At 50.5% G+C, this 27,941-nt stretch overlaps 1 protein-coding gene across 4 annotated transcripts in view; it reads left to right on the plus strand.

Moving 5' to 3' along the window:
• RNF220 (ring finger protein 220) overlaps window positions 1-27,941 on the plus strand; it is a 215,840-nt gene that overhangs the window by 117,921 nt on the left and 69,978 nt on the right. For all 4 annotated transcript variants that reach the window (XM_039711335.1, XM_039711333.1, XM_039711336.1 and 1 more), the window contains one exon: window positions 15,468-15,597. In XM_039711335.1, coding sequence (XP_039567269.1) covers window positions 15,468-15,597 — 130 coding nt within the window. The remainder of the gene's footprint in view (window positions 1-15,467; window positions 15,598-27,941) is intronic.

Below are 27,941 nucleotides of genomic sequence, written 5' to 3' on the forward strand. Positions count from 1 at the left end.
ATAACTGGGACCTGCAGGGGACCTGGCAAGGTCTCCTGTCCCAGCTCTGCTCAGGACACATGACCTTGGCAAGTCGTGTCTCCCTCCCACACCACCCTTTCCCCACCTGAACACAGGGCTGAGCAAGGCGCTTTCCCTTCTGGGGAATTAATGGAGAATTAGACCTTATTATGGTAATGCAGGAGCCAAAGAAAGACGGAGGAAGCATTACAAAGGATTTTTTTCCCTTTCTCAATTAAATGAATGTTCTCCTAACCCATCGTGCCCAGCCCTCGTGTGTGCTGTTACAATTGTCTCTAAAAACTCTGTCTGATTTTTCAAGCAATTTCTCACGAAACAGGCACTTTCAGAAAAATCATAAGAAAGCAATCGTTTCAAATTGGTCATTTGGGACTCAAATTACTAATCTAATACATTTTTTATTGAGGGTTCCTGAAAGGTTCCATAAAACACAGTCTTTGAAGCTGCCCAAACTTGCCAGCCTCCCAGTTTGACAAATCGAATCCAACAATCCACTTTGCAGCTCAGGTTTAGGGCTCAGGAAGCTGCCACCGAAATAGCAGCATTTATATTTCTCTATCAATAGTGCCTATCTGGTCAGATTTTTAAATTCCCTGGGGTGTTGTGTTGATTTTCTTTTGCCTGTGCTGGATTTTTGTGTCTGTGTCCAAGCTGCAGTGCTCATATTGGGGATATTGATGGGGCAGGTTGACCTGGAATCTGCTCCTGAACATCATGTCTGGTCCAGCTCAGAAAAGCAAGCAGGACAGAAGTTGACCCGGGCAAGGAGAGAACTGGGAACCAGAGACTGACTTTTTTTTTACTTTTTTTTTTTCTTCTTTAATTTATAGATTTTTTTATTATTTATTTTATTATTGGGGAGTTTATTATTTATAGTGTTATTTATGTTTTTCTTGAGGCTTAGATGGGACTGCTTTAGCAGCAGAGCACTGTGCACAGTCCCATTGAGCTCTAAAGGCTGAACAGAGAAGGAAACTAAAACATGGGACATACATGGACTTCTGATCTTCTTTCTAGGAATGAGGGCTTAAAGCACAGGAAGATTAATGAGATCAAACAGGCAATCTCTGGTCCTGAGTTCCTGTGTCATGTCATGGCCACAAGGCCATCCTCCCCTCTTTGCAGCAGTTTTTTGGGAAGGAGGGGTAGTGCTGCCCCACTTCCCAGTGGCCATTCGTGGTTACAAAGTCTCAGTCTCCTCACATACAAGGCACTAATCAAATATATGTTAATTATTGTTTTGGCAGATGCTAAGGGGCGCCTGAGTGCCGCCTTGAGGTACACCCCCAAAAAAAGCACCTCTCTGATCAGGTCTAATAAAATCCAAAATAAAACTCTATGGGTTGAGAGCCAGCATCCAGCAAGGAAAATCCAGCAGCTGGAGGCCAACACCAGCTCAGCCTGGCAAGAGCCCAACCAAAATTGCTTTTCCCCTTGAAGGTCTGGTGGCAGTTTTTCTTTTGCAAGATCTGCCAGTTGGGAGCAAGGCAGAAATGTGGTTTTGGGGAGGATTTTCAAGCAGTGTCTGCTTCTTGGTTCCACCAGTACAGAAGGGAGAGGGGAGGAGTGGGGGAGCTCAAGAGGGAGACACAGAAAAAGCTGCTTGGCTTCAGGCAGAGATGGGGATGGAGAGTTTGGGAAGTGAGGCATTACCTCTGCCTGCAGCTCAGCACCCACAGGAGCACAAGGCTTAGTACAGCACTGATACTCAGACCTGGCAGCTTGGTCTGAATTTCCCCCTCTGAGAGGAGCCATGCAAGCAGGGAAGGGGGCTGCTCTGCCAATCCCTCTGCACCCAGACTACTCCTCACCTTGCAGCCCATAGCATCCTCTGGCTGTGTGGCTCCCTTGGTACTGATGTGGCTGGCTCACTGCTGACACACTCCCCTCTAATGCCTCCAAGGGGGGCTGTTACTATTTATTGGGTTAGCATATTGTTTTCTGCTGCCATTTCAGTTTTACTGTGGGGATAATGCACAATGTGTAGTCAAGAAGCAGAGCAGGGGTTGCTTTCAAGCCAAATGTTGTAATTTTGGGTATCAGCTGGGACTGCATTGCATGGGAGGCTGTTTTCAGCTGATTATTGTCGTGGTGATCACCCATGGGTGAGGATTGCCCTTCCAGCCCATCCTTGTCTGCAGCTTCCTGAGGAGTGTAACACCAGGATCCTGCAGGTAGGGATCCTGTGCTCTCAGTGCATTTCCTTTTGCTCTGCTCAACCTGTTTTTAGGCTTGTGTGAGCAGCAAGATGCCACATGTTTCCATCAAAGGGGCTGTATGACTGTCATGGTTTTAAGCCCAGCTGGAGATAAAACACCATGCACCACCCTGGTGAAGTGGGAAGGAGAATCAAAGTAAAACTTGTATGTTGAGATAAGAACAGTTCAGTGATTGAAAATAAAGTAAAATGCAATAATACTGGTAAGTAATAATGATGATAATAAAAGGGGAAAAGAGAAGAGATACACAATGCAATTGCTCACCACTCACTCACCAATGCCAGACTCCTCTTCCCAAATCCAGATCGGCCCCATTTCCAGGTAATTCCCTCCAGTTTATATACTGGGCATGGCATTCTATGGTGTGGATAGAGCCTAGACTTTCAATACCTTTCCCATGCTCCTCCACATCCCCTCAATCTAGCAAAGACATTTTCTTGTGCATCAGCCAAGGCAGCCTGGGGTATGGGGATGAGTTTGTCCCTGTCCCCAAAAGCTGTGCCTGTGCAGGTCAGGACTGTGTGTGAAACAGCAGATCCCAGCAGCAGATTAAGAGGCTGAAGCATCAGGACGTGTCCCCACTTTGTGCTGAGCATCTCTCTCTGGGGAGGGAAGGCTCTTAGGGAAGATTTCACCTTGTGCTGTGGGGTCAGCAAAAGACTCCCATGCCACTTAAATCCCACTTAAGTACTTTGCACTGGGGTGAAATTAACTCTCTCCACAGAATAAGCCATCAAGAAAAACTGATCTAAAAATCTACGCTGGGCCACAACCGAGCCACGCTTCTATTAGCAGGTAAAAAAATATTTCCCATCCTTAGAGTTAAATGAGCCAATAGTTCAATCACAGAGCGAAAAGCAGCAATAGAGACAGGGATGCTGAGTGCCTCAGGTATTGGGAATCTATGCTAGGAATCACAATAAGGAGGACTTGCCTGTGTTCTCTGTGTTTAGCAGCAGTGCTATTCAACAACCTATTTGCAAATGCCATCTTCCAAAGTCCTTTTTTCCCCCCTTGTTAAAGTTGCAGCGATAATAGGGCAATTACAGTGCAATAAGCTAAACGCAATCCATTAGTGGCATCACAGCCATTTTTAGATCTTGGGAAAAAAAATCAAAGCTGTTTAAGTTTTCTTATTATGCACATTAAAAGGCAGGCAGCAGGGTCTGATCAAAGACACCACCACCCCTGTGCTCCCCCCACCCACCTCCTGTCCCTGCGTCTTGCCCCCCCTCTGTTCATTAGTGGTCACAGCTGTGCAGTCGGCCAATTACTTGGGAATAATAAGTACATTTTGCAGTAAATTAAATATTAATTAGTCCTTGGCAGGTTGTTTTGGGGTTTTTTTTCTTCATTTCCCTCTCTCCACCTGAAAACAGTGGCAGGGATGTGACACTGTTATCGCCTGTGTTGGCATGTGGGTGAGTGGGGAAGGTTCTCCTCCATCCCTGTGCTCCTTCTCCTCCAAGCTGGATTGCAGCAAAGTCTTTCCTGCTCTTCCTAGAGGGATCACTGCTGCTGGACCAGGATTTGCTAACACATCCTCAGCTTGGATGGTACCTTCTTCCAGCCTGGGCATATCCCATCTCTGCCTGGCTTCCCATCCTGCCTGCTCCACTTGGGCACTTAGCTCTCCAGGCAGAGCAGCATCCCTGATTGCTTGGGATGTGTAGGTGAGGCCTCATCCTGCCCTGCTCCTGCACAGGACCCCAACCCAGACAGTGTTTGTTGTGCCAAGGGATAAGGAAGAAGAGTAGTCCCTGGCCCAGGGTTCAGAGGGTCCACCTGGGACTCTGGGGACAGAATGACCTAGTTTGGATTTCTCTAATCCCATGGAAGTCAGACTGCCTTGAACAAGAGCAGACCCTGGGAAAAAAAGCCCTGCAGACACTAGTCAGGTGAAGCCCAGACCAGATCCCAAGCACAGATCTGCTGGGACAAGCGATTCCTGAAAGTGAGCCAGGTGAGCTAATTTTGATGTTCTCAACTATCAGCATGTATTACAGTTTAAAGAATGAAGGCAGTGGAAAGAAAAAGTGGATTAAAAGAGCAGCTAAGCTTTGCTTAGGAGGGATGAGAGCCTGACGTGGAGGGAAGACTGTCCTTGCTCTGGAGCACCCCAGGAGCATTGCAGAGGCTGGCACAGGAGTCCCTGGGAACCCTCAGCAGTCAGGACAGGAGGGGCAGATGCTCTGGTGGCTCACCTATTCCCTGCTGGCATACTCCAGTTGGAGCTGCTGTCCCTGCCACCTGGCCTGTGCCTCCCTAAATTTGCTGTCTGTGGCCAGACAGGAATCTGGAAGCAAGGAGATGGAGTCTTAGCATCCGACTCACTACCCATCCTTCCTCCTTGCCGCCAATGTCAGTGTGAGCAGAGAAGAGAGCATTTTGTGCTTCTTTTCCTTACAAATCCATTACCCAGAGTTTCTGGAGCAGAATGAGCTATGCTAGCAAATGCAGCGTAATCTGTGCATGTTGGCAGATCCCAAGGTAAAAGGTTGCACTTATTCAGCTCTTGGATTTACACTTTACTAAACAGCTCTGTGGGCTGCCTTGTGATGCACCGCGCACGACTTCACCCCTTGGTGCTCTTGAGTGCAATTAAGTTGTGGGCTTTTTTTAAATGTAGCTTGACAATATGCAGGTTAGGTTTGTATTTTATTTACAGCTTTTACTTGGGGACCAATAAAACCCCAGCTGGCTAATGTGAGAGCTAAAACTTGCATCTCACTCTTTGCCTTGGATATCTTTTCTATGGTAAACTATTTATTTGTGTTTCATCTTGCACAAGCTCCTCTTTCCATGCTGAGAAGCCAAGAGCTCCAGGGGCTCTTTGAAGGCTATTTGCTATAGGATAGCAACTGGAATTCTCTTTAAACATCCGTGCCTGCTTTGTCCTATAACTGGCCTCTTGGTGTCAACACACAGTTCTGTGCGAGTTTCCTGTGCAAAGCTAACATTTGCACGTTCCCCTGGCAATTGTGCTTCCAGATCCCTCTTGTTCAAGCATATCCCATAATTTATTCCTGCAGGAATGAGCAGCAGTTACTCCACGTGCCAAATCAGAGGCAGCACCAAGGCCTCTTTAAAAAGGAAGATTTAACTGGTCTGGGAATGGCCGCTGCGCTGCTTGGGTAGGAGGAATGTGCTGTGTGACCTATGTGTCCAGTCAAAATGGTCCACACTTGGATTGCAAGTATCTGGTCCTCCTATCTCTGAGCTCCAGGCTTTCATCACACAATTAATATGCAACAAACTCTTCTTGCAAAATCCCAGTGCATTTCACTGTCGGGCCATCAGACATTTCCACCTATGCGCATCCCCCGGACACTGACCCTGGCACGCCGGGAGAACACATGCGAAGGGTGAGATGGCACCAGGCTAGTGACACAAATCATGCTAAAAATGCCAAATAGCTGTGTTTACATGCATTCACAACCCAAGGGTCATGCTCTTGCCATAAAAAGGGAGATGAACTCTGGTGAGATGGGAGTGATGCTCCCAAGGATGCCTCTGGGAGGGAAAGATCAAGAACTGTTGATCATAATGGCACTGGCTGCTAAAACAGTCAAAATAATCAGGGGGTGGGGAGGATGCTGAGGGGACAGATGCAGCTGGGTGATGAGTGCCCATCATTTGCTGCTGTATCTTCCCAGTGGCACCCCAGTGTGCCCATTCTCCCTGGGATGTTACAGGGCTTCAGTGCACATACCCCAACATCCAGCCCCTCTTTAAACCCCGGCAGTGGTTGCTGTTACATGGATTGAAAAGGCCAGCACAAGCTCTGTGAAGACACAGAAGGGAAAATATTTTCTTTCTCTCCAGTGTTATTTTTCACTCCTTCTCTTTCCCTTTCTGCCATCTCATGACTCTCTAAATTCATGGGAGCTCTTCCTCAAGGTGAAATGAAGGCTCTGGGCTGCATTTGGTAGTGCCGACAACAGGGGATGAGGGTCAGGGAGGGTTAAGCAGGGAGGGGGCAGTGCAACAAGGCGGCCTGATCTAGTGATTAAACAAAGGGATTCAGCCAACATGTGTAAAATTAAGTGATCAAGAGTTGATTACAGAGTGCATTGATTGTGTACTGATGGATTAAACAGAGTCGTGCTCGGGATGCGATTTTCCGAGCCGGGCACGAAAAGCACAGGCAATTGACGTGTTGGCCAGAAGGACCCGCTTCTCCCAATCCCTGGCTTTTATACATTCTCCGGATAAATCTGCAGAGAGGCCCGTGGAATTATAATCGATTATCCATTTCTCAAAGTCACTTAAGGGCCCTGAGCTACAAGCTAAAGTGCCGGTGCTGCGAAGAGGCATTGGGTATGCGCCGGCATGTGCAGGTGCTGGCGCGAGGGGAAAATGTGGCAATGACCCTGTGTGCTGCAAGCTGATGAATCTATTTTCTTGTAGGAAATAGTTTTGACAGTTCAATATCTGTGTTTTCGATATGTGCCCCACACATCCCCAAGGGAGGAGAGGAGAGGAGAGGAGAGGAGAGGAGCTGGAATGTGGCAGGGAGGGAGTAGGTGGGAGGTAGGGAAAGATTCTACCACATCACCCCTTCGAATTATAGGTGTATCAGTATATCACCAACTTAACAGACTGCCCTCCAAGTCAAGGGCATTGGAGCAGCATGGCTGCTTGTAAGTGTCTTCTGCAGGCCAGGATGGGGCTGGAGCCCCTCTTGGGGTACCTCCCTGGGCTCTGGGGGGGACCCTCAGCATGCCCCAGCCTACTGGCAGTGGGGTAGGTCCTAGGCTCTTGTTTCACTGCCAGTGTTGAAGGCAAAGATTCATTCCCAGGCTGATCCTGTCTCTCAGGGTGCAGTCAGGTCCTTTGCCAAGAACTCAGAGGAGCAGGCAGGTGGGGCTGAGACAGCTGAGCAGCTGCAGCCTGGTGCAGGATCATCCTGCATGTTTTATAGGGAGCTGGATTAATGGTGGAATGAGACGGGAGGGAGGAACCCCTGCAGGTCTCCACCTGTCCCCGTGTCGCTCCCACTCTCAACTGTATCTCTGTTTCTGCCACAGATGAAGCAATCAAGGCCCAAAATAGGCCCCAAATGTGTCCAGACCTCAGACCTCAGCTCTTATACAGTCTCCCAGACAGATATGAGAATGCTTCTGTGAAACTCCAACCTTTTCTAGTTCCCACTGCCATTATTTTTTGACATTTAAAGAAGGTGCTTTCCAGGTCTTTCCATCCCAAGAGCTGATGCAGAGCATGGATAGTCAAGGCACACTTAAGCAATGTAGCTACACAGCTCCTTCTCTCCACCCTCTCCCACCAAGCCACCAGAAACTCCAGGTTGGGTAACTCATCCAACCAGTGACAAGAAGTGGCCCTTGTAACAACAAACAGGGCTGGAGGCCGGGCACATTGGTGGATGTTACCCAGCTGCCAGCCCTGCGTACAGAGCCCCAGGGATTCCAGGTGTCTGAGGAGGAGGAGAAGGGATTGTGAAGCGGCAGAATCATTCCCCACACTCTGTCTGGCCATGGCACAGGACTGAGAGAGCCCTGGGGTCTTCTGCCTCGCTGCTGTGTGCTGGGACATGTGCTGTGTTCCAGTGCCTCATTTTGCAGGTCCCACAGAGGAAGGACTGGCCATGGGCCATGGAGCCTGCAGAATTGCAGGCGTGATCCTGGGGTCCCAGGGGTGGTTTGTCCACAGCCTGGCCAGTCTTGGGTGCCTGGTGTAAAAAGACCCTTGGGATGGAGGGCAGCTCAAGGATGGGGGAGAATGAGGTGCCCCAGGAGATCCCCCAGGATGGAAGGCAGACCTGTAGGATTCCCTCAGCAGTGTTTCTGCCATGCCATGTTTGATGAAGTCAGGGACCCTGACTGATGCTGGGGAGACCCAGCTGATCCCCAGGACTTGTATGTTTGGGAGATGAACTAGTGGGTTGAAGGAGATTCCAGTTTCATTGCAAAAGCAGAAGATGGATGGCAGCAACAAGATCCAACTCCATGGCTGTGAGCTTTTCCCGACTCATACTGGCACTCATCAGAGAATCTGGAGCAGAGAAGGATCACCTCTGTCCTTGGGCCCTGCTGACCTCATTTGGTCAAACTCCAGCCCAGTGAGGGGCGTGGCAGGGCACTGTAGTGCTTCCTTGGGAGAAGCCTGTATGAGCAGGCTGCCCAGGCGTGAGCTGCAAGAGAGGAGGGCAAGGGAAGGAGGCAGTGCAACACCTTCCTTCGCTTGCTCTCGGTGTTTCTCTGTTTTCCTCTTGTGAAACCCAGGGAAGTGTTTCTGCTCAGTTCGGCATCCCCACATGGAGCAGCACCATCAGCCTGTCCCAGTCCTCCTCTTCCTCTCTCCCTTCCAGGTCCCTGTCATGCTCTCCCTTTCCAGCTCTCGCGGCAGCCTGCGTCCCTCTCATCGGGGATTCATTGTCTTGTCAGCCTCTAGTTAGCCAGCATGCGTACGAATCATAAATTACCCCGCCCGGGCCTCTGCTATGCTTCAGCACAGACAAAAAAATTGCACTCCATCACCGTGTCTCCCGGCTTTTAGTGGTATTGATCAATGCTGCTCCCTTCCCGCCCCCCCCCTTTTCATTTTAACCGAGCCGGTTAAGTGCAGTATCTTATTTTGTGCTGGGACAAATGAAAAGAATATTAGCAAGGGCTGAAATATATCTCTTTTTTATCTCTCTGCTACTTTTTTATTGAATCTTTCTGAGTAGGTGGCTTTCCGCAGGATGACAGCCTCATGACAGGCTCCTCATTAGAGCTGAGACAGTAATTGTGATGCATTTCCCTGCACGGCCTTTTCACTTCTCCCCCCCTCCTGCCTTCCCTCCTCTCTCCCTTTCCCCTGATTTGTAAAGTGATTGGATGTACAGACTCACTCTGTTTCTTAAATTATTGCCCAGCTCAATCCATCTTCCACTGCCCCACACTGGGCAGCCATGATCTCCACAGATGGAGAGCCAGGGTCGGATCACAAGGGGTTCCTCACCTCTCCTGCTGCCAGGCTGCCATTGGCCATGAGAAACATGCTGCTGGACCCAACGGGACCTGCAGCAGCCTCTGGAGAGCCCAGGGTGCTGTGCAAACATGCATTGCTGCTGAGTGACCCATGGGACCAACCTCAGCTGGGGTTAACTGCATGGCAGCAGCGCTGCACCAGTTTACACCAGTCCTCTCCACTATCCAGTTTGTCTGGACAGGCAGCTAAAAGAACAACTCTTTCTTTGGAGGGAAATCAATATTTTAGCAAGCTTTTCTGCCTCTGATCCCTCACTAGTTGTTACTCTCAGGAGAAGTGGGTGTATTTTCTAAGCTGCTTGGCAGCCTGGGCACCTTAGCAGGGAGCAGTGTCAGGGATCAGGCTCTTGGTGGGGATGCAGCAGTCTGAGTACAGGTCTTCTCTGTGACCCAGTTTGTTCGTGGGGTTGCAGAGGTCTCCCTGTCTGTCTGGGTCTCTATGTGTTTTATACAACCTAAGTGTATAAAACCAGCTGTCACTCATCCCTGTGCCTCTCTTTGCTGGATTCCAGGACTGGCTCTGTGCTGTGCCAAGCACAATCCAAGTCCAGCTTCTGCTGGTGCTCTGCAGCATCTTTACACTGTGATGCAGGAATGATTCCCCAAAAATATTTTCTTACCCAAATAGCCATTTTTCCAGACCTCTGCCACCTCCCACGGTCTGCTCAATGCTGGGTGATTCCTCAGGGGTCTGGACGTGCTTGCTGCTCTGTGGGGTGTTTGAAGAGTTAAGTTGTGCTGTGGATGCAGTCATGGCCAGACTGAACCCAGCCACAGCACTCAGATCTGGAGTCACCTCAGTGCCTGTCACTGTCTCTGGCACCTGGATCTCCACTGCCCTGTGCAGAGCAACTGCAGCAGCAGCCAGATCCAGGGCACCTCATCCTGGGCAGCAAGTTGAGGTCTGCATCCCCCAGCCAGACAGAAGCCTGAGAGATGGGAAGGCCCTGATGGAAGGAATGGGAGGTGCCCTGACCTCACCTGCAGGTTTTTGGGTGCCTATGCCTTTTGGTACCAACCAGCAGGATCCAAGGCAGTGCCCAGCAGGCAGGATGCCACTCCATGGGGACGGCACTGGGAACACACCAGTAAATAACAGGGAGATGGGAGAGCAATGGCCAACATTATTCCTGCTTCTTCACTTTATTAATATTTTTTTTTTGCCTTTACTGTTATTCTGGAGTGCTCTGCACTAAGACAGGAACCATCTCTGCCTTGAGCCACTGTTGTCATCTCCCCTCCTTGGCTGCCACTTACTACCAGGGCTCTGTGAGCCTCATCAGTTGTGGCGTGGGCTCACCAGGAGGAGAGTGAGTGTTTTGCTATTTCCAAGCTAATATGGGGCTTTCTTTGAATTATTGTTTTTTGAGCTGGAAGGAAAGGAGGCTTGTCACACAAGATACCTGCTATCAGTACACAAATAACAGCAAGCCCATCATCGAATGGAAAATAATCGCCGCGGAAAGCGAGTTGCAGAGCAGCCGGGAGGGATTATTACAGGAGCTGGCAGTGGCAGCGCTGTCAAGGAGCCTGTGTCAGCACTTCCATTACCACCCACCTGGTTTAGCACAGCCCCCAAAGCAGGGCACGGGGCCACGGGGCCCCAGCGTGGGGTCATTTCTATTCAGAAGAGTTTCAGATCAACTGGCTTGGATTGGGTTTAAATGATGGAGTGTTTAAGAGGGAGAGAGCAGAAATAGGAAAGTGAGATGGAGGGAGGCATCTCAAAGAGGGGGGTTTGGTACTCAGAGAAGTGGAAAAGAGTTTAAGGTAGGAGAAATCAGGAGTTGGGATTGAAGAGCTGGTCCTCATGGGAGCAAGGTTCAGCTGGTCCCAAGGGAGGGACAGCATGGGGAGCCACAGATGGCACCACCTGTGCCACCCACAGCAGCAGTTCCTGGGGAGGCACCTGACTGTGCATCAGCGCAGATGAGCAGTGGAATTATAGACAATTTATTTCATTCGTTTGGCAACTTGCTGAGCTCCTGTGCAGAGGGAGCCCTCGTGCCTTGCAAACTTTGCTCAGTGAGTGATGGGAGCATTGTTTACTCTGTGCTGCGTGGTGGTGAGGAGCTGCATACACCCTGTGCTGTCAGCACTGTTGGTGGGCTGGCTTCCTTGGGTTTTTTACTTATATGCTGTCCAAAACAGTAGTTCACATTCTGCATGTGAGGGAAAGTTCTGCCTTCCAAGTGACACACTCCCACCCTGCAGTGCTGTCGGGCACAGATGCAGGGCAGGAGCAGGGGTGACTCCATGGCTCCATGCCTATTCAGTGTCATCCTTGTGTCCCCAGAGCCTGAGCCCAGCTCCCAGCCTGGAGCCCAGGTCCCATTACGAGCTGCTTTGCAGTGAATCAGACCTTTCCCAAAGGAATTATCTTGGATCCATATCAGTGTCACTGAATGAAGGATCCAGCCCTCTGTCCCCCGTGGGATTGGGAGGGTTTGGTCCAATCCCTACCTGGGCTGGGATCCATTTGCAGATGCCCTCCGAAAGAGCCTGTGGAGAAATTCCTCCACACAGGGGTGCGTCTGTGTATCGAGCACTCTGCTTTCAGAGCAGGAAATATTCGGTTTCAACACTTGGAGTTAAACATTTCCGCGGAGCCCAGGAGACCGTGCAAACAGCGGGAGCACCAAAGCTCTGCCTTTTCATCTCTCTGGCACTGCGGAGCGGGGGGTCGGCAGCGAGGGAAGCACGGCAGAGCTGCGGAGGGTAAACACTGGAGCCCAGCCTACCGAGTAACCAGAGAGTGAAGGGGAGAGAGAGGGGCAAAGAAAACAAAAACACAGCTGCCAAAAAACAAAAGCCTGAAAAGAGCCATTCAGTGTCTCCCAGGAGCGGGTTTGGCGCAGGGCAGGGAAGGATAAGCAGGGAGCAGGCGTAGGTCCCTCCCGCTCAGGGATATGGGCCCTTTGTCTTGCCCTGGGCAGATCAATGCCCTCTGCTCTGTCCAGAGCGGTAAGCACTTACACCCCAGCACGATCCAGCCACACACATGATGTAGCATCCTTTGTTTGTTCCTGGATATCAGGATGTCCCCGCTCTGGAGAGGAGAGGTGGGATGTATGCATCTCTCTCCACCCTGGTGTTCACAAACAAAGCCTGAGGACTTGCCGTGCCCATCCTCTCCCTCTCCTCACAACCCAGCATCCTACACCATGGAGATGGGTACCACTGCCTGGAGCAAGTCAGCACAGCGTGGGTGTGTGCCAGGCTCCGGGCACGCTGCAGATGTGGATGCTGCTGATTTGGGGAGACGCATTCCAGGAGAAGCCTCTGTTGCACTGCAGGCATGCAGCGGGTCCCACAGACCTGGGGAGGCTTGCGTAGGTGTCCTGGCACGGCAGAGGATCCCTCCTCTCTGCCTGTCAGTCACACTTAGCCCTGCTCCTGTGAAAGCGCAGCTGTCAGCCCTGGGCCAGGAGCTGGGGCTGCTTCTGTCCCTGCTTTGCAATTGTACATCAGGCACTTGGTGTATGTCCAGGCTCCTGTTCTCCTGCCCCTCTGGAAGCCCTTGTTCCAGTGCAAGCACCAGCCTCCCACACTCACCGGAGCAAGGGGATGTTCCCTGGCTGTCATGGGGATGTGGAGTGACAGCTGTCACTTCCTTCCTTGGCACACATTCATCACCCTATCATTGGTGTAGCTGGTGGGTAAGGCCCCTGCTGCTCATTTCTCCTGCTGGCCTGGGCTGGGGTTGGGAGCAGCCATGGAAGACAGCAAGGCTTCTTCCCATGGCCTGAGATCCCTCCTGGTTGCCCCAGCTATTGAAATCCAAAGTTGCCGCTGCTTAGGAATATCCACCCCCTGGAAGAGTAGCAGAGAACAAGCAGGGCACGAGAGCTTGGGTGTGCAGGAGGTTAAACATCCCACCAGTCTGGTGTACCAGCTGGTCCCCAGCAGGGGACTCTGACTATGCATCCTGACCCAAGGCTGCCAATCCCAGTTCTGTGGTCCGGGACAGTCCATCACCTCCTCTGGCAGAGGAACATCTCTGGGCTCCCCGTAGAGCAGAGACACGGGGATGCTCAACCTCTGTTCCACCCTTTGGTGCTGCTGAGAGCATCCCAGCCCCAGCAGCCGCAGCTGTAGATGGCGTGGGGGCTCGTGGGCCCCACAGTGGTGGCCTGGGCCAGGAGTGGGGATGCAGCACAGCAGGGCGGAGGGCAGCCTGTTTACCCATCCATCTGTGCACCCCACAGCGGGGATCCAGCAGGATTTCCCGTCCGCTCAAAGGCTGCCTGTTTATTTTGGGAGAGAGACTCAGACAGCTCCATTGTTTTGCTGTGAAGTTGGGGTTATAAATAGCAGGTGGTCGGGGACGCTCCTGGGTTATTTTGGGCCCCCACTAGACAAAAGTGGAAAAGCTCCAAGAGGAAGGTGGAATTACTGAAATGCCGACCTTTCCCGCAAGGGTCAGCAGGAGCTGGGTGTTTGGGTTTGGGTTGGATTCTGAGCATTTTTTAAACATGAGGGAAGGAAGAGAGAGGAAGATGTTCCATGTTGCATGGGCTGCATGCTGCCAAAAAACCAGTGTGTCCTCCCTGGCAGAAGCGTGGTGGGAATGAGGGCCCGAGGCACCTGGGATCTGCCTGGGAGCCTCTGGGAGTGGCCCAAGTCCAGAGGAGAGATCAGTCAGGTTTTCCTCCTGGCTCTGCAACTGGGAGAGTTCCCAGTGGAAAGGGAAGCTGGGAAGGTAGGGAATGCACCCTAGCACTGGTCTGCCCCAACTTGCCCCTTATGCCTCAGTTTCTTCCATCTCCTACAGAAGAAGAAGAAAAGGGCAAGTAATATCCCAGTGACAGCCCTGCTTCCACCAGGCACGTACACTTTGTCCTGCTGAAGGGCAAAGATAAGCCAAGGTGACTCTCAAACTTACTTCAGACCCTTTCTCTTGTTAAATGCTCATGCCAGGCAGTTATACAGGGAAAATCAGGGATGCAGTAGAGCTCCTCACACCAATGTTTTATCCTTTGAGAAGGTCTATTCCTTTAATGGGGGTTCATTTGACTGGGCTCCACCATCATTAGGAACCATAAAATGGCACCTTTTGGCTCCTGATTGGAAGGCCACATTGCACACAGCCCCCTCGTATCCAGCACCGGCTGCTTTATTGTGCATTACTGCCTCTCACTCGGATTTAACCAATTTGATCCATGTCTAATACATAAATAAATAATCCAGCAGGAGGGTTCATGTTGGATGACAACAGGCAGCTATAAAGCACGTTTCTCCCTGCCAGAGCCATCTGAGCCAGGCTCCGCACGCCCTCTCATGAGCAGAGCTGCTAGTACAGCTGGGAGAGGGGGCCTGGGGACCTGAGGGCTTCCCTCTTTTATGGGAACTTCATTGTTTGCTTTAGAGTTTTATTTTATGTTAAATAGACGCTGTATATTCCTTACAGAGGGGGCAATAAAGTTTCTGAGCTGGAAGAAATTGGCTTCAGATCGGGGAGTGAACCAGGGAGATGTGGCTGGGCAGGGAAGCAGAAGACAGGATTGAGAGGAAGGAGGGTGTGAGGAAATGTGTCGCTTGCAGATCTGCCCCAGAGACTCAACCCAGATAGGGATTAGGGTACACAGGCAGCCCCAAATCTCACCCAGGGGTGATACAGCCCCATGGGGCCCAGAACTCCAGCAGCTGTGGGGTCTGGAGCTGCTGGTGGTGCAGGGGGGACAAGGGGACCCAGCCAGCCCTGGGAAAGGGTGAGCAATCCTGGGTGAGCATCCAGACCTGCTCCCTAGTGCATCCACAGCCTCCCAACATTGTGTGCCCATGGAGATTTACTGTGCCCTTCATAGGGAGGATCATCCTGACCCACCCAACTTCAGGAGTTGGGTCAAGGAGGATGAAGATGGCTCTTTACAATGAGTTGTTAGGAACAGTGAGCAGTGTTGAGCCAATCAAGTCAATATCACCTGAACCTCAAACGGGAAGCTGGTTTTGCACAGAGTCACTTCCAGAATGTGGCTGTTCCTGCTCTCACTGTCAGCCTGGAGGGCCCACAGCCAGGCTTGGGATGCTCTCGTGTCAGTTGCTGTGCCACTGCAGAAGAGAGACAATCCCTGTCCCCGGGACTGTAGGATGGGGAGAGAATAAGGGCTACACCATGAGAAAATCCCTGAATTTCAGTCCTGTGCTAGGACAGGAACCAAAGAAGAGCACAGATGATGCTGATGGCATGTGATCTGAGCTAAAGCTTTTTCCATTCTTTTCCTTCTCACAGGCAAAAAGAAAGCAACTTTGTTTGACAGCCAGGCTCCGATCTGCCCCATCTGCCAGGTCCTTCTTCGCCCTGGGGAGTTGCAGGAGCACATGGAGCAGGAGCTGGAGAAGCTCACACAGCTGAACATCAGGTAAGCAGCTCCCTGGGGTCCATCAGCATCCCTGGTGACCTCACTGGGGCACCTGCATGGGGCAGAGAAGATGGTGGTACCCACAGTTACAAGATGTGGGGAATCTAGTGCTAGCCAATGGGGCAGAAACATTTCCCTGGAGTTCACTGCAATGGTAAAGGCAGGCAGAAATTCCTCCCAGAGGTCACAGGCATCCCTTTCCCTGGGGAGGTGTGTGTAGTGAGCAGTTCTCATGTTGCTGACATCCCGTGATGGAGCAACCCTGCAGCATTGGTGCACATTGCTCCTCAGCTGCCTTCAGCTCCCTTCTGCTACCCTCAGTGCAAAAAAGTCACCTATTAAAAAAAAAAAATTGCCTTTTAACTGCTAGCAGTTATTTAGGAAATGGCTGCAGCCAAGGGTTGGCAAATCCCTGCCCCTGCCTTAATAAAAGTCAGCAGCCTTGGGAAAGAGCATGTTTATTTCAATTATTAATGAATTCTCCGGTCATTAAAAGGTGAGGAAAGGAATCAAACTGCCTACTAGAAGCAAAGTTACATCAGCAGGTGGTAGGAGGGGAGTGACAGCATGTGTGTCAGTGTCTGTGTGTGTGTGTGTGCGCCAGGGTGAGGGGTGCACCTGGCTGTGCCCAGCGTGGAGGATGCAGAATCCATCCCTGCTCGGCTTGGATCTTCTTGGATTCAGCAATAGCCGTTGCAGATGGAGGGAGCAGGAGGGAGCTTTAGTTAGGGAAAGAGACATCCCAGAATGGATCTGGGTTGAGATATCCCAAATTCAGCACCTGCAGCCTCAGGCTGAGACCCATGTTCCCCGTGTGTTGCACAGGAAGATAGGGAAGGGGGAAGCAGGGAACAGGCAGCCCATTTATCCCCCGCGACACCCAGTCCCCTTGCAAGAGTAATTTATGGTGTAATTTGGGCCACATCCAACTTAATAAAGGGCCACTGCAAATTAGTGAACAGGTTTAAATGAACAGAAGCAATTAGTGCTCGGAGGAGCCCATCAAAGAAGTTGGGCCAATATCAGAGTGAAACTGAAACTGCAAGCCAGGAGCAGAGGCTGGCTGGCGCGAAGTGGTGATGGGAAGGTGGCGTTTAATGGGAAAGGAAAGGAAACCCTAAATCATAAACCATGACAAGGGCCATTGTGGGCCAGCTGACAAATGAAAAAGAATGGCATTATTCCTTTAAATAACAGCAGCAGTTAGAGAGGAGACAGCTCTCCCTGGCTTGCCCTCGCTTCCCTGGCCTGCTCCACACGGCCACGCAGGCAGCAAGGAAGAATCAGAGGTCTTTATTAATTATTAAATAACGACTCCCTCCATAGCGTGATAGATAACATTCAATCTCAGCGATGGATTCAGGCGATGGAGGCTGATCTGTAACACAGCAGCTCCACAGAGGGATGGGCTCTCCCAGTCCCGCAGGAACCCTCTGCAGGGGCCAGGGCAGCAGCAGGCAGGAAGGGCAGGAATCGTGGGCAGGATGAGCGGGGTGTGATGGGGTTAAGTCCCCTGCAATGCCCAGCCCCAGCAGGCAGCTCACTATAGTGGGTTGCTCGTTTCCCATTCCCCCACCTTTCCCGCCTGGAGAAGCCAGGAGCAAGAACACATCAACAAGAGAAGAGAGAAACTAATAATGATCTCAAATAACCCAATAAACATAAAAATAAAATGTAGGCCTATAAACGCGACGGGCACTGGCAGCCCTGGCCGCTCCCTGCCAATACCGACTTGTTACCGAAATGGCCGAGCAGCTGTTACTTATCAGTATGATGGGGAGAAGCAAACCAGGGGGCTGCTTTCCAAGGGCTTTTTTTTCCCCCTAATTTAAAGAGGATGCAGCCAATCATGGCTTGTGGTGTTAAGTTTTAATAAACCTTAATGATTGGCAACAAAATCATAGATTTCCTGTGCTCTGGGTTAGGAAGGCAGATCCCCTCCTGCCCACTGAGCTTGCAGCACTGGAGGCTTGGTGGGCACTGGATCAGCTCTGGAAAAGGGATTTCTCCAGAAGCTTCTTGGGGCTGAGATACAAGGAAGCTGTAGGCACCACCTGGATGATGCTGCCCATGTCCCAGATCACTGCAAGCAACTGACCCACTCCAACGAGCCCCTTTCCCAGCTGGTGGGAATGGAGTTTGCTATCCCCCAGAGACAGGCACAGCGCTTTTTCCCCCCGTGAGCAGTACTGGTGTGACCATCCTGGCCTCAGGATGGGACATCTCAAGGTCAACCAGCTCAAGCATCATGCAGCAAGGCAGGAGGAGCCATGCTGGCAACAGGGCAGCACCCACCCATCCCTCAGGAGAGCTGTGCATTACCAGGGACAAAAACCAGCTGTTGGACCAGTGATGAACATCTCTCAGGAGAATCCACCCCTGGTGCAGGGTCCAGCTTTCCCTTGGAAAAGCTGTCTTGAGTGGGAATGAGGTACCTGGGTTTCTAGCTCTGCTGCTTTCTTGGTGTGTCCAGTCTCCCAAAGCATGGGGAGAGACCTGCTTGTGCTTGCCCCACGGCTCCTCCACGCTGTGTGGGTCCAGCCGAGCCTTTGCACAGCTCCACGCAGCGAAGCAGGGCTCTCTGAATGCAAATTTCATTTCTGAGCCACTGGCGCTGTTTCAAGAGCCGGCAGCCTCCGAGCCCTTTTTGGTGTTACATATGTAACAGCCTCATTGAACTTGACATGTCAAATTCAGGCCATTTGTGCAAAATCTCCCTTTAATAATACCGTTTCATTTCGCTCAAATGAGACTTGAATGCATGTAAAATGGAAAAGGATATTTAAGCGCTAACATTAGGCAGATGTCTTGCCAGAGGCCGATTGAATATATGAGATTTTGAAGTGCTTAACACGTTTTCGGTGCTCCCTCTTAGAATATGTCACCTGGCTTTCTTTTTTCTCCCCCTCTTTCCCTCCCCACCTGCCCCCCCTTTAAGTGAAGGGTATAAATTGAAAGAAAACAAAACTACAAGCCTTGGTTTTATGGGGTTTAACTCTTGCCAGGCAAGACTGTTGGTATTCCTCCTCCAAAGAGAAATTGCCTTGGAGCTCACCTTTGCAGAGCACAGGCTCAAAGCAGCAGAGAGTGGGAGGCAGGTGAGGGGTGGCCCCATGATGCAGGGCAGAAGGGATGCTCTCCTTGCTCTGCCTGTACAGTCAGAGAGCAAAAGGTGCCCATCTGAGCAGCTTAGTGGCACCCAAGGTAAAAATAATAAATAATAACAGTGACCCTTTGTATGTGTCTATGCCCTGTGCCTGAGCCAGGCTGGTTGACACAGAATACATGAATATTCCTGGATTGTGTGCATGAAGCTGATCTAGATGTGAGTCTCCGATCCTCACTCAATATATATTCACTTTACACCTCATCTGTGTTAAAGGCAAAGCACACTGAATGTGAGGCTCTTTCTGGCCCCAGCTCCAAGCTTCAGCTGATTCTCTGGCTGCAGCTGCATTTCTCCAGCCTAGAACTACCTAGGGAGGGCAGGTGGGCACAGCATTCTAGGGCAGCACCCAGGGGTGTCCCTCAGGACACACACACACATCCCCGTGTGCATTGCTGTGTGTCACCCTGCAGGGAAATACTGTGAGCAGAGGTGGCAGTGGGCAGCAGCACCCTTAATCCTGCCTGCTTTCCCCAGGCAGTGACCACAGAGCACTGCTGATGGAGAGGAGGCTGGGTGGAGAAGGGCAGGTTTGGGGCTCTGGTTTGGGTTTGGGGTGGGAGGAAAAACAAATTTGAGGACAGAAGTAAAGGAGGAAGGAAGAGCTGTAGAGCTAGCCTCAGCTGATGCTCCACAATGATTCTTTCTAGAGTTTGGGGAAGAGACATTTATTGGCCATTTAAAAAACCTTAGGAAGTCACATTACAAATATTACGGTTGCTGAGTTCAGCAGTTTGAAGGTTGGGAATGTGCCTTTGGATGCAGTGGTTTTAATAGCTTAACAATCTGTTCTTGAATATGCAATGCTCCTTTAAAAAAATATTTGGCAGGGGGTGTTTTTATTTCACCATGTGACAGCTGACAGATTCTCCCCTGCATTAGCAGCAGCAAACCTATGCTTCAGAGCTGGGATTTCACCTCCTCCAAGTGGATGAGGTATATCAGTATAGTTGGGGAGTGATCCAAAGGGTGCAGCAGTGAGGGTGATGATATTCTCAAAGTGCCCTATGGCTGTGAAACTCTCCACTCATTTACTTTTCTTTCTTTTTTCTTTTGCAATCAGCACTTATTCTGAGCATGTTTTTATTACAAAGCTCATGCCCACCTGTTGGCTGCTCCCAGCCCAGGCCAGCAGCTCTCATTGCTCCTTGCCATTCTGCCGGGGGCATGGGGACACATCCCTGCACATCCAGCATCTCAGGAGCTACTGATTTCCCCTAATGACCTTTCTGTGTGTCCAGGAATAATTTCTCTTCTGCTTCTGTGATTACGAAGCATTTCCCGGAGCACAGAGGGCACCGGGGTCTCGCACCTTGGTGCAGATGGAAAGTGATGCAGGCTGCTTTCTGTGACCTCAAAGATGCTGTCACAAAGAACCAAATAGTGTCAGGCAAAGGAGGGCAGAGTAAAATGTAGTGGGAATGCCTGTGTCAAAGAGGGTGAAGTGCCCAGATGGGGGATTTAGCTTGACTTTTGGAGCCAGCTTTGATTCGTGTCAGAGGAAAAGAGCCAACCACAAGACTATGGTGCTCCAGCTCCTGTAGCAGCATTCAGTGCACCTCTGCCCAGGCTTTAATCTTCCTTTGGGGCCTCCTCTCCCTTGTTTGCACATATGCTCTTTTCATCTCGCTGTGCTTAATCCTGTCTTCTTGTGCAGCCAGGGTAGAAGCAGAAAGTGCTTCCTCAGTTCCTGGCACTGCTCAGAGCATCCTCACCCTGCTGTGAGGAGCTTCACCTCCAGGTTCTTTATGTAGAGAGGCACAGCAGTAGCTCTTCTCATGGGACAGAGGCAGCTCTGGGTCCAGTGGGATAAGAACTAAGGAGGAAACTGGCAAGATAGCTGAAACACAAAGGCTGTGGGGCCTTGGGAGACAAACTGGTCACAAGGCAAGTTGACTGTTCTTGAGAGATGTCTCCAGACCTATGGAAATGCATCCTGCTTTTCACATCTTTCACAGGTTGCTTTCCAGTGTTTCATTGTCTTTCTGATTAAATTCATCCTGTGCTAGCCCCTCAGAGTCTGCAACTTGTCCTACTTATGGACAAGTTGTCAAGCACATCATCCCTGTGGTCCCTGTGTGCCCACATGACAGGGGCTTGCTCTGTTGCTCCTGGTCACGATAAGGACCCAGAGCAGGTTATGAGATGTGGCTCACAGCCCTCTCCTGCTCAGGGAACCCTCTGTTTAAACACAGCTGCTCCTTTCCTGCACTGCCCCAGAGCACTGTTGGTTTCATTTCTGTGGGACCTGCCAAGCAGCCCTCCTGCTCAGGGAACCCTCTGTTTAAACACAGCTGCTCCTTTCCTTGTCCTGTCCCAGAGCACTCTTACTTTCATTTCTGTGGGACCTGCCAAGCACTGTGCTGTCCCAGAGGACCTTTGGAGGACCTTCCCAGGGCCAGCGTGGGCGGCTGCTGGGAGGGCGAGTGGCCGTGCTGCCAGGCCCAGCAGGATAAATAGGGTGTGTAAAACCCGAATTAGCTCTGTTGTCATGTGTCACACCAGGGTCATGGCTCTCGCCTCAGGTCTCCTTGATTTATGCCTGGGGACTTTAACTGGATGACCAGGTACTTCCCCAGACTTCTTGTGCAGCAAATGCTGCAGGTGCCCCAGCCTCTCAATGAGAGAGCTTAGAAATGGTTTTGAGTGAAGGGTTTTTTCCAATGCTCTGTTGGAATACATGATTCCCTTCCTTGCATGCAGTAGATACCTGTGGGCTCTGCAGAGAGAGGAAAGAGCCCTGACCAACAAGTGAGATTGCAAGCAGGCACTGCAACCTCCTGCTCCTCAACTTATCCGTCTCTTTCCTCCTTCTTTTCCCCTCTTCTTTTTCCACCTTCTTTTCTTTTCTTCCCTTTCTCCCCTCTTCTTCCCCCTCCCTCCATCTCTCCCCACCCCCCGGTATCAAGGCGACATCTCCAAGCCAAGTACTTTTAATTTCGCCCGTGGCCCTTGCTGACACGGTGGATATGCACAGCAAGTTAAATTCCCGCCTGATCAATAAAGCAGAAGCAGTGTGTCCGACTGGTCGATATTTTTTTATCTGTCTTCAGCCCAGTCCTGCTGATGACAGCCCCCTGCGCTTCAGCAAAGGCACTCAAGGGCATCGGGCTTTGGCAACACAGCTCTTTTTTTTATTTAAAATTTTTAAAAAACCCAGATGCCTACAAAAAAAAAAAAAAGTTCACGGAGTTTGGCCTTTGCTTAATAACGTTTTATGATTTATCTTAATTTTTAATTGAAAAAAATTTGCGAATTAATTGATTTCTGGGACTTGCCAATTAACATTGTAATTGGGTGCATGATAAATTTCAAGGGAGCATCATTTTTCTCCCTCTCCCCCTTGTCACCGAGAAGGGGAACTGCGAGGGCAGCTGCTTCCTATCCATACGACCCCCGCTCTTTCCCGAGGTGCTGCTGCCCTCCTCCCCCCTTGCTACTGTATCTTAAAGAAGGAACAAGAAAGCTAATAAAGTCGTGTTATTAGAGTCTCGCCAGAGGTGACCCCTCGAGGCATAAATCCAGGCTGGGGAGATGCTGGGGACAGGCACTATTAAGTGCCTGAGCGTGCTTTGCAGGTGGGACTGGGTACCTCTGCTGCAGCCCACTCTCCATTGCTGTGCCCTCCCAGTGCTCCCAGAGGCTTTCCCAAAGGGCTCTGCTGTCCCCCGAGGTGTTCAGTCAAGCAGTTAATTGCGTGTGGTGTCTCCTGAGTGCTCCTCCTGGGTGTGAGTCCTCCATGGCTGCCCTGCAGCTGATGCTCACCAGCAAAACCAGGCTGCAGGGACAGGCTGGTGTTTGGGAGCTGCCCTAGGGACACAGAACGGGTTTTCACATCCTGCTCTGCCCTGATTTCCTTGGGGAGAGAGTCCTGTCCTACAGCAGCAGTGGGGCATCCCGTGCCACCGCAGCAGAGGTGTTCAGCACAGAACCTCAGCCCTGGAGTCAGGGTGTCCAGTTTCAGGCACAGATGCATCTCCAGATGGGTGGTATCACCTGAAGCTCTCTCCAGCACTTTGACTCCTGTCCAATTTAAATTAAACTTTCCCAAAGTGTCAGCTTCTTGGTGATTCCCGAGCAGGGCCAGCACCAGCTGCCACCACAAGGCAGCTAACAGGGTCACATCCCTGTGTGGGGTGTGGAGAAGGAGGTGAGCTGGCAGCTACCAAAAAGAGGAGTGATGACACAATGTGGGATTGGGGCAGTGAGAACAAGCTGCCCTGGGGCACTGAGACAGAGAGTGAAACTACCAAGTAAATTGAAGCATGCTTTGTGTCTCTGGTGCTTCTTCCCTCCCCCTCCACATGCTGGTGTGGATCACCTCACCACAGTCACCTCAGGTGTCCCATGCATCCTCTAAAGCCCAGTGAGCTTGGATGGGGCTCCCTTGTGCCATCCTGGTGCTCCTGCTGCACCCCAGTCTGGGCAGGGAGTGAAGGATGCCAGGCCAGGTGGAGGGTCCCAGGTTCCCTGACAAAGCCACAGCTCTTCCCACCAGGCAGGACATCAGAAAGGCCAGGAGCAGTCCAGCTCCAGGTCTGCCAGTGTTGATGGCAGGGAAACATGCAGGAATGGAGAGAAATTTATGGGGAGAGGAGTCTGTTTATTATCTAGCCAATGTGGTGCTGCTGATACCATGGATTTATCCTCTTTCATTCCTCCTCTGATTTGTGTCCCTGCCCCTCACTGTGGCAGATTAATCATGGACAGAAAGGGAAGAGAGACCCTCCAGCTTCCTCTTGTGCATTTAGAGGGTGGCAATGACAGCAGCCTGGACCCTTCACCCACGGCTTTTCCTACGGAGAGAGCACAAGCCAGGCAGCTGCCTGCCCTGCTTAGAGATGCCCCGTTCCTCTCCTCCATGGCAGACCCCAGGGAAGGCAGAGATGTAGGTGAGAATCACTTCTCATGGGTCAGAGCTTCCAGGGTAGCACAGCAAGTGAAAAAAAGTGTGGGTCATGTTTTCCCTTGCTCATGCAGTGCCCTAAAAGGACTATGAACACTCCTTAAATTGCCCTCAGACCTGTGGTACCTGCAGTCCATTCCCTGACTCCAGGATATGGATTTGAAGGCTGAGGTTTGGAAATCTGGAGGGCAAAGCCTTCCTCTGCTGCTGACTCTCAGGGCAGCAGGAGGCCTGGGAAGGGGTGTGTGGAAACCCAAGGTGAGAAATAAATCCCCGGTCAGTTATTTGCCCTGGAGCGATGCATGTCTTCTGCAGAGCCTCTTCTGAACTGCCACATGAGCTGGGAATAATTAAACAGTCATTATAGCCATGGTAGAAAAGAGCCCCCCAAATCAATCTAATGTATGACCTTTCCCTCCAATTTTCCTTTTTATTTTTCCAGCCACCTCCTTTTCAAATAGTGGGAGAGAAATGAAACCACCCCCCAGGCAGGTCTCCTGTTTGGCCCTGCACACATGGACCATCACATCCTCACCCAGAAATCTGTTATCCACTCTGAGTGGGGACATGGGGTACCAGAGGTTGATAAAGGAAAATCCAGCAGGGCAGAAAGAGTTGGGCATGTGAATAGGACAGAGCAAATAGGGGATTTCAGCGTGGTCAGGTCATGCCACAGTGTTTTATGATTCTGCTGCATTTCATCTCTTTGGGAGAGGTGGGTGACTGCCCTGTGGGTCAGATTTGTCACAACTGACTGTGTTGGTCACTAAGGTCTCACAAATACTGACAGGAGGAGCATGTGGGAAGCACGTCTGGCACTGTAGGAGTAGAACATTTCTAGCTCTGACTGCAGCTTCTTTGGCTCAGCCCCTTTTCCTATCATGGGATGCAGGTGCCACTCGGGGAGCCACAGCAGGGTAAAAATCCCAGTGTGCTTCCTGTGATGGCACAGATCTCACCTGGCCATGCTGAGGGCTGTCACCTGCAGCTAGGTATAAAACTCCTATTTCCTTATTTAAGCATCAAGTGACACTTCCACTTATTTAAACTGGCATTCACAAAAATCCAATTCCCTCTCTGCCCAGCGACTGCTCCATTACCACTGGAGTTGCCATCCACAGCTCTGCCAGAGGCTTTCTCTGCTGCTGGGGCTCCCACCCAAGGCTGAATGTTCAAGCCATGAGTCCTACAGCTAAAAATAAATTGTTACAATTGTTTTTTTGGTTTGGGGTTTTTGGGGTTTTTTTTGGTTGTTTGTTTGGTTGGTTTTTGGGGTTTTTTATGAAATACATAATTGGCTGCAGCCTTTAGAAATCTTTTGGTTTTGCAGGATCTCGTGGGAGCTGCACAGGCTGATGCCTGTCAAACAGGGGGCTGTTGAGAAAGGGTTCTGTGTAAGAGTGGCAGAGTTGGAAGACTCCAGCTGCATGGCAGCAGCTCTCTTACCTGCTCCTTACTGGTTCAGTGTCCTTCAGGGATAAACAGGAACAACTGCAGCTGCCCCAGCTCAGGGAACTTCAGCTGATGACCTGATTTTTCCCTGTGGGAAGAAGCAGCAGCTTCTATTCATGGGGGTGAGAAGGGACCATTCCTTGCATGTTGCCTTTTTATTTCCCGTGGCAAGAACACCCCAAAAGCCAGGACCATAACAAAGTAAATAGGCTTTAAAGTCATTATGTGTAATAGCAACCATGGCAGGGGTAGAGGAAACCCCAAGACTGTGGGTAAGGAGGGCACACACTTGGCTTGCTGAGCTGCCCTTTGGGAAATCAAGACAGAAGCACTGGGCCTGAACAGCCCCTTGAAGCTCACTCAGGGACACGCCAGGGGATTCCCAGTTGCACCTGGGGATGCTCCTAACCAAATGTGTGTGCCTAGCATTAAAGGACATCTGCATGTCTCTGGTGTAGCCTGAGTTCTGAGTTCATCGTGAAGAGCCTTGCTGAGAGGAAAGGCTCCCTTTAAAGCTGATGGTCCCCAATGTAGAGGAAGAGTGTCCTGGACATGTGGGGATCTGGCTGTGCTGCTCCTGTTGATGGGTGATGCAGCTGCAGCACTGGGCTGAGCCCTCTGGCAGCACCAGGGCCTTATTTTGTCCCCATGGGGACATCCAAACACACGAGGTGCATGAATGCACTGACAGAACTGGTGTCTCAGCCCCAAGAAAGGGAGACAGTGAAGAAGCAGCCCTGTATCACTTGGAGGTGCAGTCTTCAGGAGAGAGAGAAGGAGGCTGCCAAAATCGCTGGGTCTTCCCAGGGTGTTCCTTGCTCTTCTTTGGTACTTTGGGGGGTTGCCTAAAAGGTAAAGAAGTTGTTTTGCTGTAATGAACTAGATAAACAATTCCCCAAATAGATTAAAACTAACTGTAACTTAGAAAAGCGGGTAGTAATTATATTTTATTAGCTAGCAAAACACCATTTTTTTATTTCGTAAGATAATTCTGTGTAAATCACCTTAATTAGAAGTGTCAGATGAGCCCGTGAATATCGTACTTAGTAACTAATTTCCTATGTACAGGTTATAATTTAAAACACATGGATCACTCGCTGAGTGGAAATATGCTAGCCATGAAATAATGTGGGGAGTGTTGGGGTTATTACTATGTAAATGTGTAATCATTTCAGACCACTGCAGCCTGGCTGGGTGATTAAAGAGAATCCCAAGGTCTCCAAAGATTGTGCTGTCTGCAAGGGCCTAGAGCAAAAAAACTTTAAAAGGCACCGAAAAGTGTTTGAACTTTAAAGGTCTTGATTTCCCTTTTACCATTTTTAATTTGTCTGCAGTGTTTATGGAGGGGAAGGTTTCTCTTTGCTGACAGCCTTTCGATCCTGAGCCAGCTGCCAGCATTCTTAAGAGATGCAGGAGGCTGCAGCCCTTGTAATTCAGGGGGCTCTTTAGTGGGATTGGGAAAAGCACACTTAAATTGCAAGGTCTGGATGCTTGGATGACCTGGGCTTATGCCTATTCCTAACCCATCTCTGGATATTAAAAAAAAAACAAATTTCAAACTCTTATTAGTGATAGAGTAGAACTACATTGCAAGAAAGGGGGTGAGTATTAATAATCCTCCAGATGAAGAATAAAATAAAGTCTGCCAAGTTGTCTAAACCAGTTCTCTTCCTTATCGGTCCCAACAGCAGAGGCTTGATCTTTCGGCTGACCAGAGAGACTCTCATTCTGAAAACTTCAGTTTCCTGGCCCTAACACCATTTCTAGGAGGAATTAATTATATTCTTCCTCTTTCCCTTGAAAACGAATAATTTTAAACACCTTTAGCAAGAAAAGGCAGGAAACGGGTTTGTTTTTTTAACAAGGCATTTGGATTATAAAAGGGGAAAAAAAAGTTGTTTCACACTTCATGTGATGGAGAAATTGAGGGCAGTGCTGGAGGTTGAGAGGGGATGGAAATGTTTCCCATCGTGCTTGTTCTTGCACAGGCTTGAGGTGGTGCCAGGGCTGTGTCTCAGTGGGCAGCAGGAACGAATTCTATTCTGTGACACCTCCTGAGGGTAGAGAGCAGAGCTGGGGACAGGACACAGGGGGCATCCTGTACCCTTGGTGAGCATCCTGCAGCGCATTCCCTCAGGGAAGTGGGGCTGTGTGAGAGGTGATGCCCCAGCCCATCCATTCGTGGTCCCCAGGAGCCGTAGCTGGGAGCAGAGCTGTGGCACTGGGAGTGACCCGATGGCAGTGGATAACTGCGTGTTTCCACCATTTCAGGGCAGGGGGCAAAAGGCAGTGGCACTGGGAGAGGAGGGGGGCCATAGCCCCAGGAGAAAACACCTTCCTCCATCCCTGCTCATTTCATAACACCCAGCCATCTGCCAAATCAAGGCAGATTAAAGCCAGCCAAATTCAATTTTTCCCTGCTGGCACTGCAGCTCGGCATCTGGGGCTAAAGTGTCCCCGACAAAGCGAACATGACAGGCACATTGCTTTTTTGTCACATCTAGTACCGTGTTGATCTTCTAAAAGTCTCATAAAAATTTATTGATGTCTCCCATATTGCTGTGATTGAGAAGAAAGGAGCGCGGGTGTGCGGGGCCGGGCGCGCGCGCGCGGGCGAGCGTGTGTGCGTGTGTATATTAATGTTTCTGAAGTAGATCTGATTTGATATGTCTTGTTCTATTGTCAGCATCTGTTTAGCGAGGCTTTTTAATACTTTCTGGCTGCCGATCACTCATCCTTAGCCTGGGATGCAGGCTTGCATACAAATTTTGTTATTAAACACAATTCCATTCCCCCCCCTTTCCCCAGCCCCCGCCTCCC

The sequence above is a fragment of the Passer montanus genome, unplaced genomic scaffold (assembly GCF_014805655.1).
Source record: "Passer montanus isolate IOZ18808 unplaced genomic scaffold, ASM1480565v1 scaffold25, whole genome shotgun sequence".
In the NCBI taxonomy this organism is placed as follows: domain Eukaryota; kingdom Metazoa; phylum Chordata; class Aves; order Passeriformes; family Passeridae; genus Passer; species Passer montanus.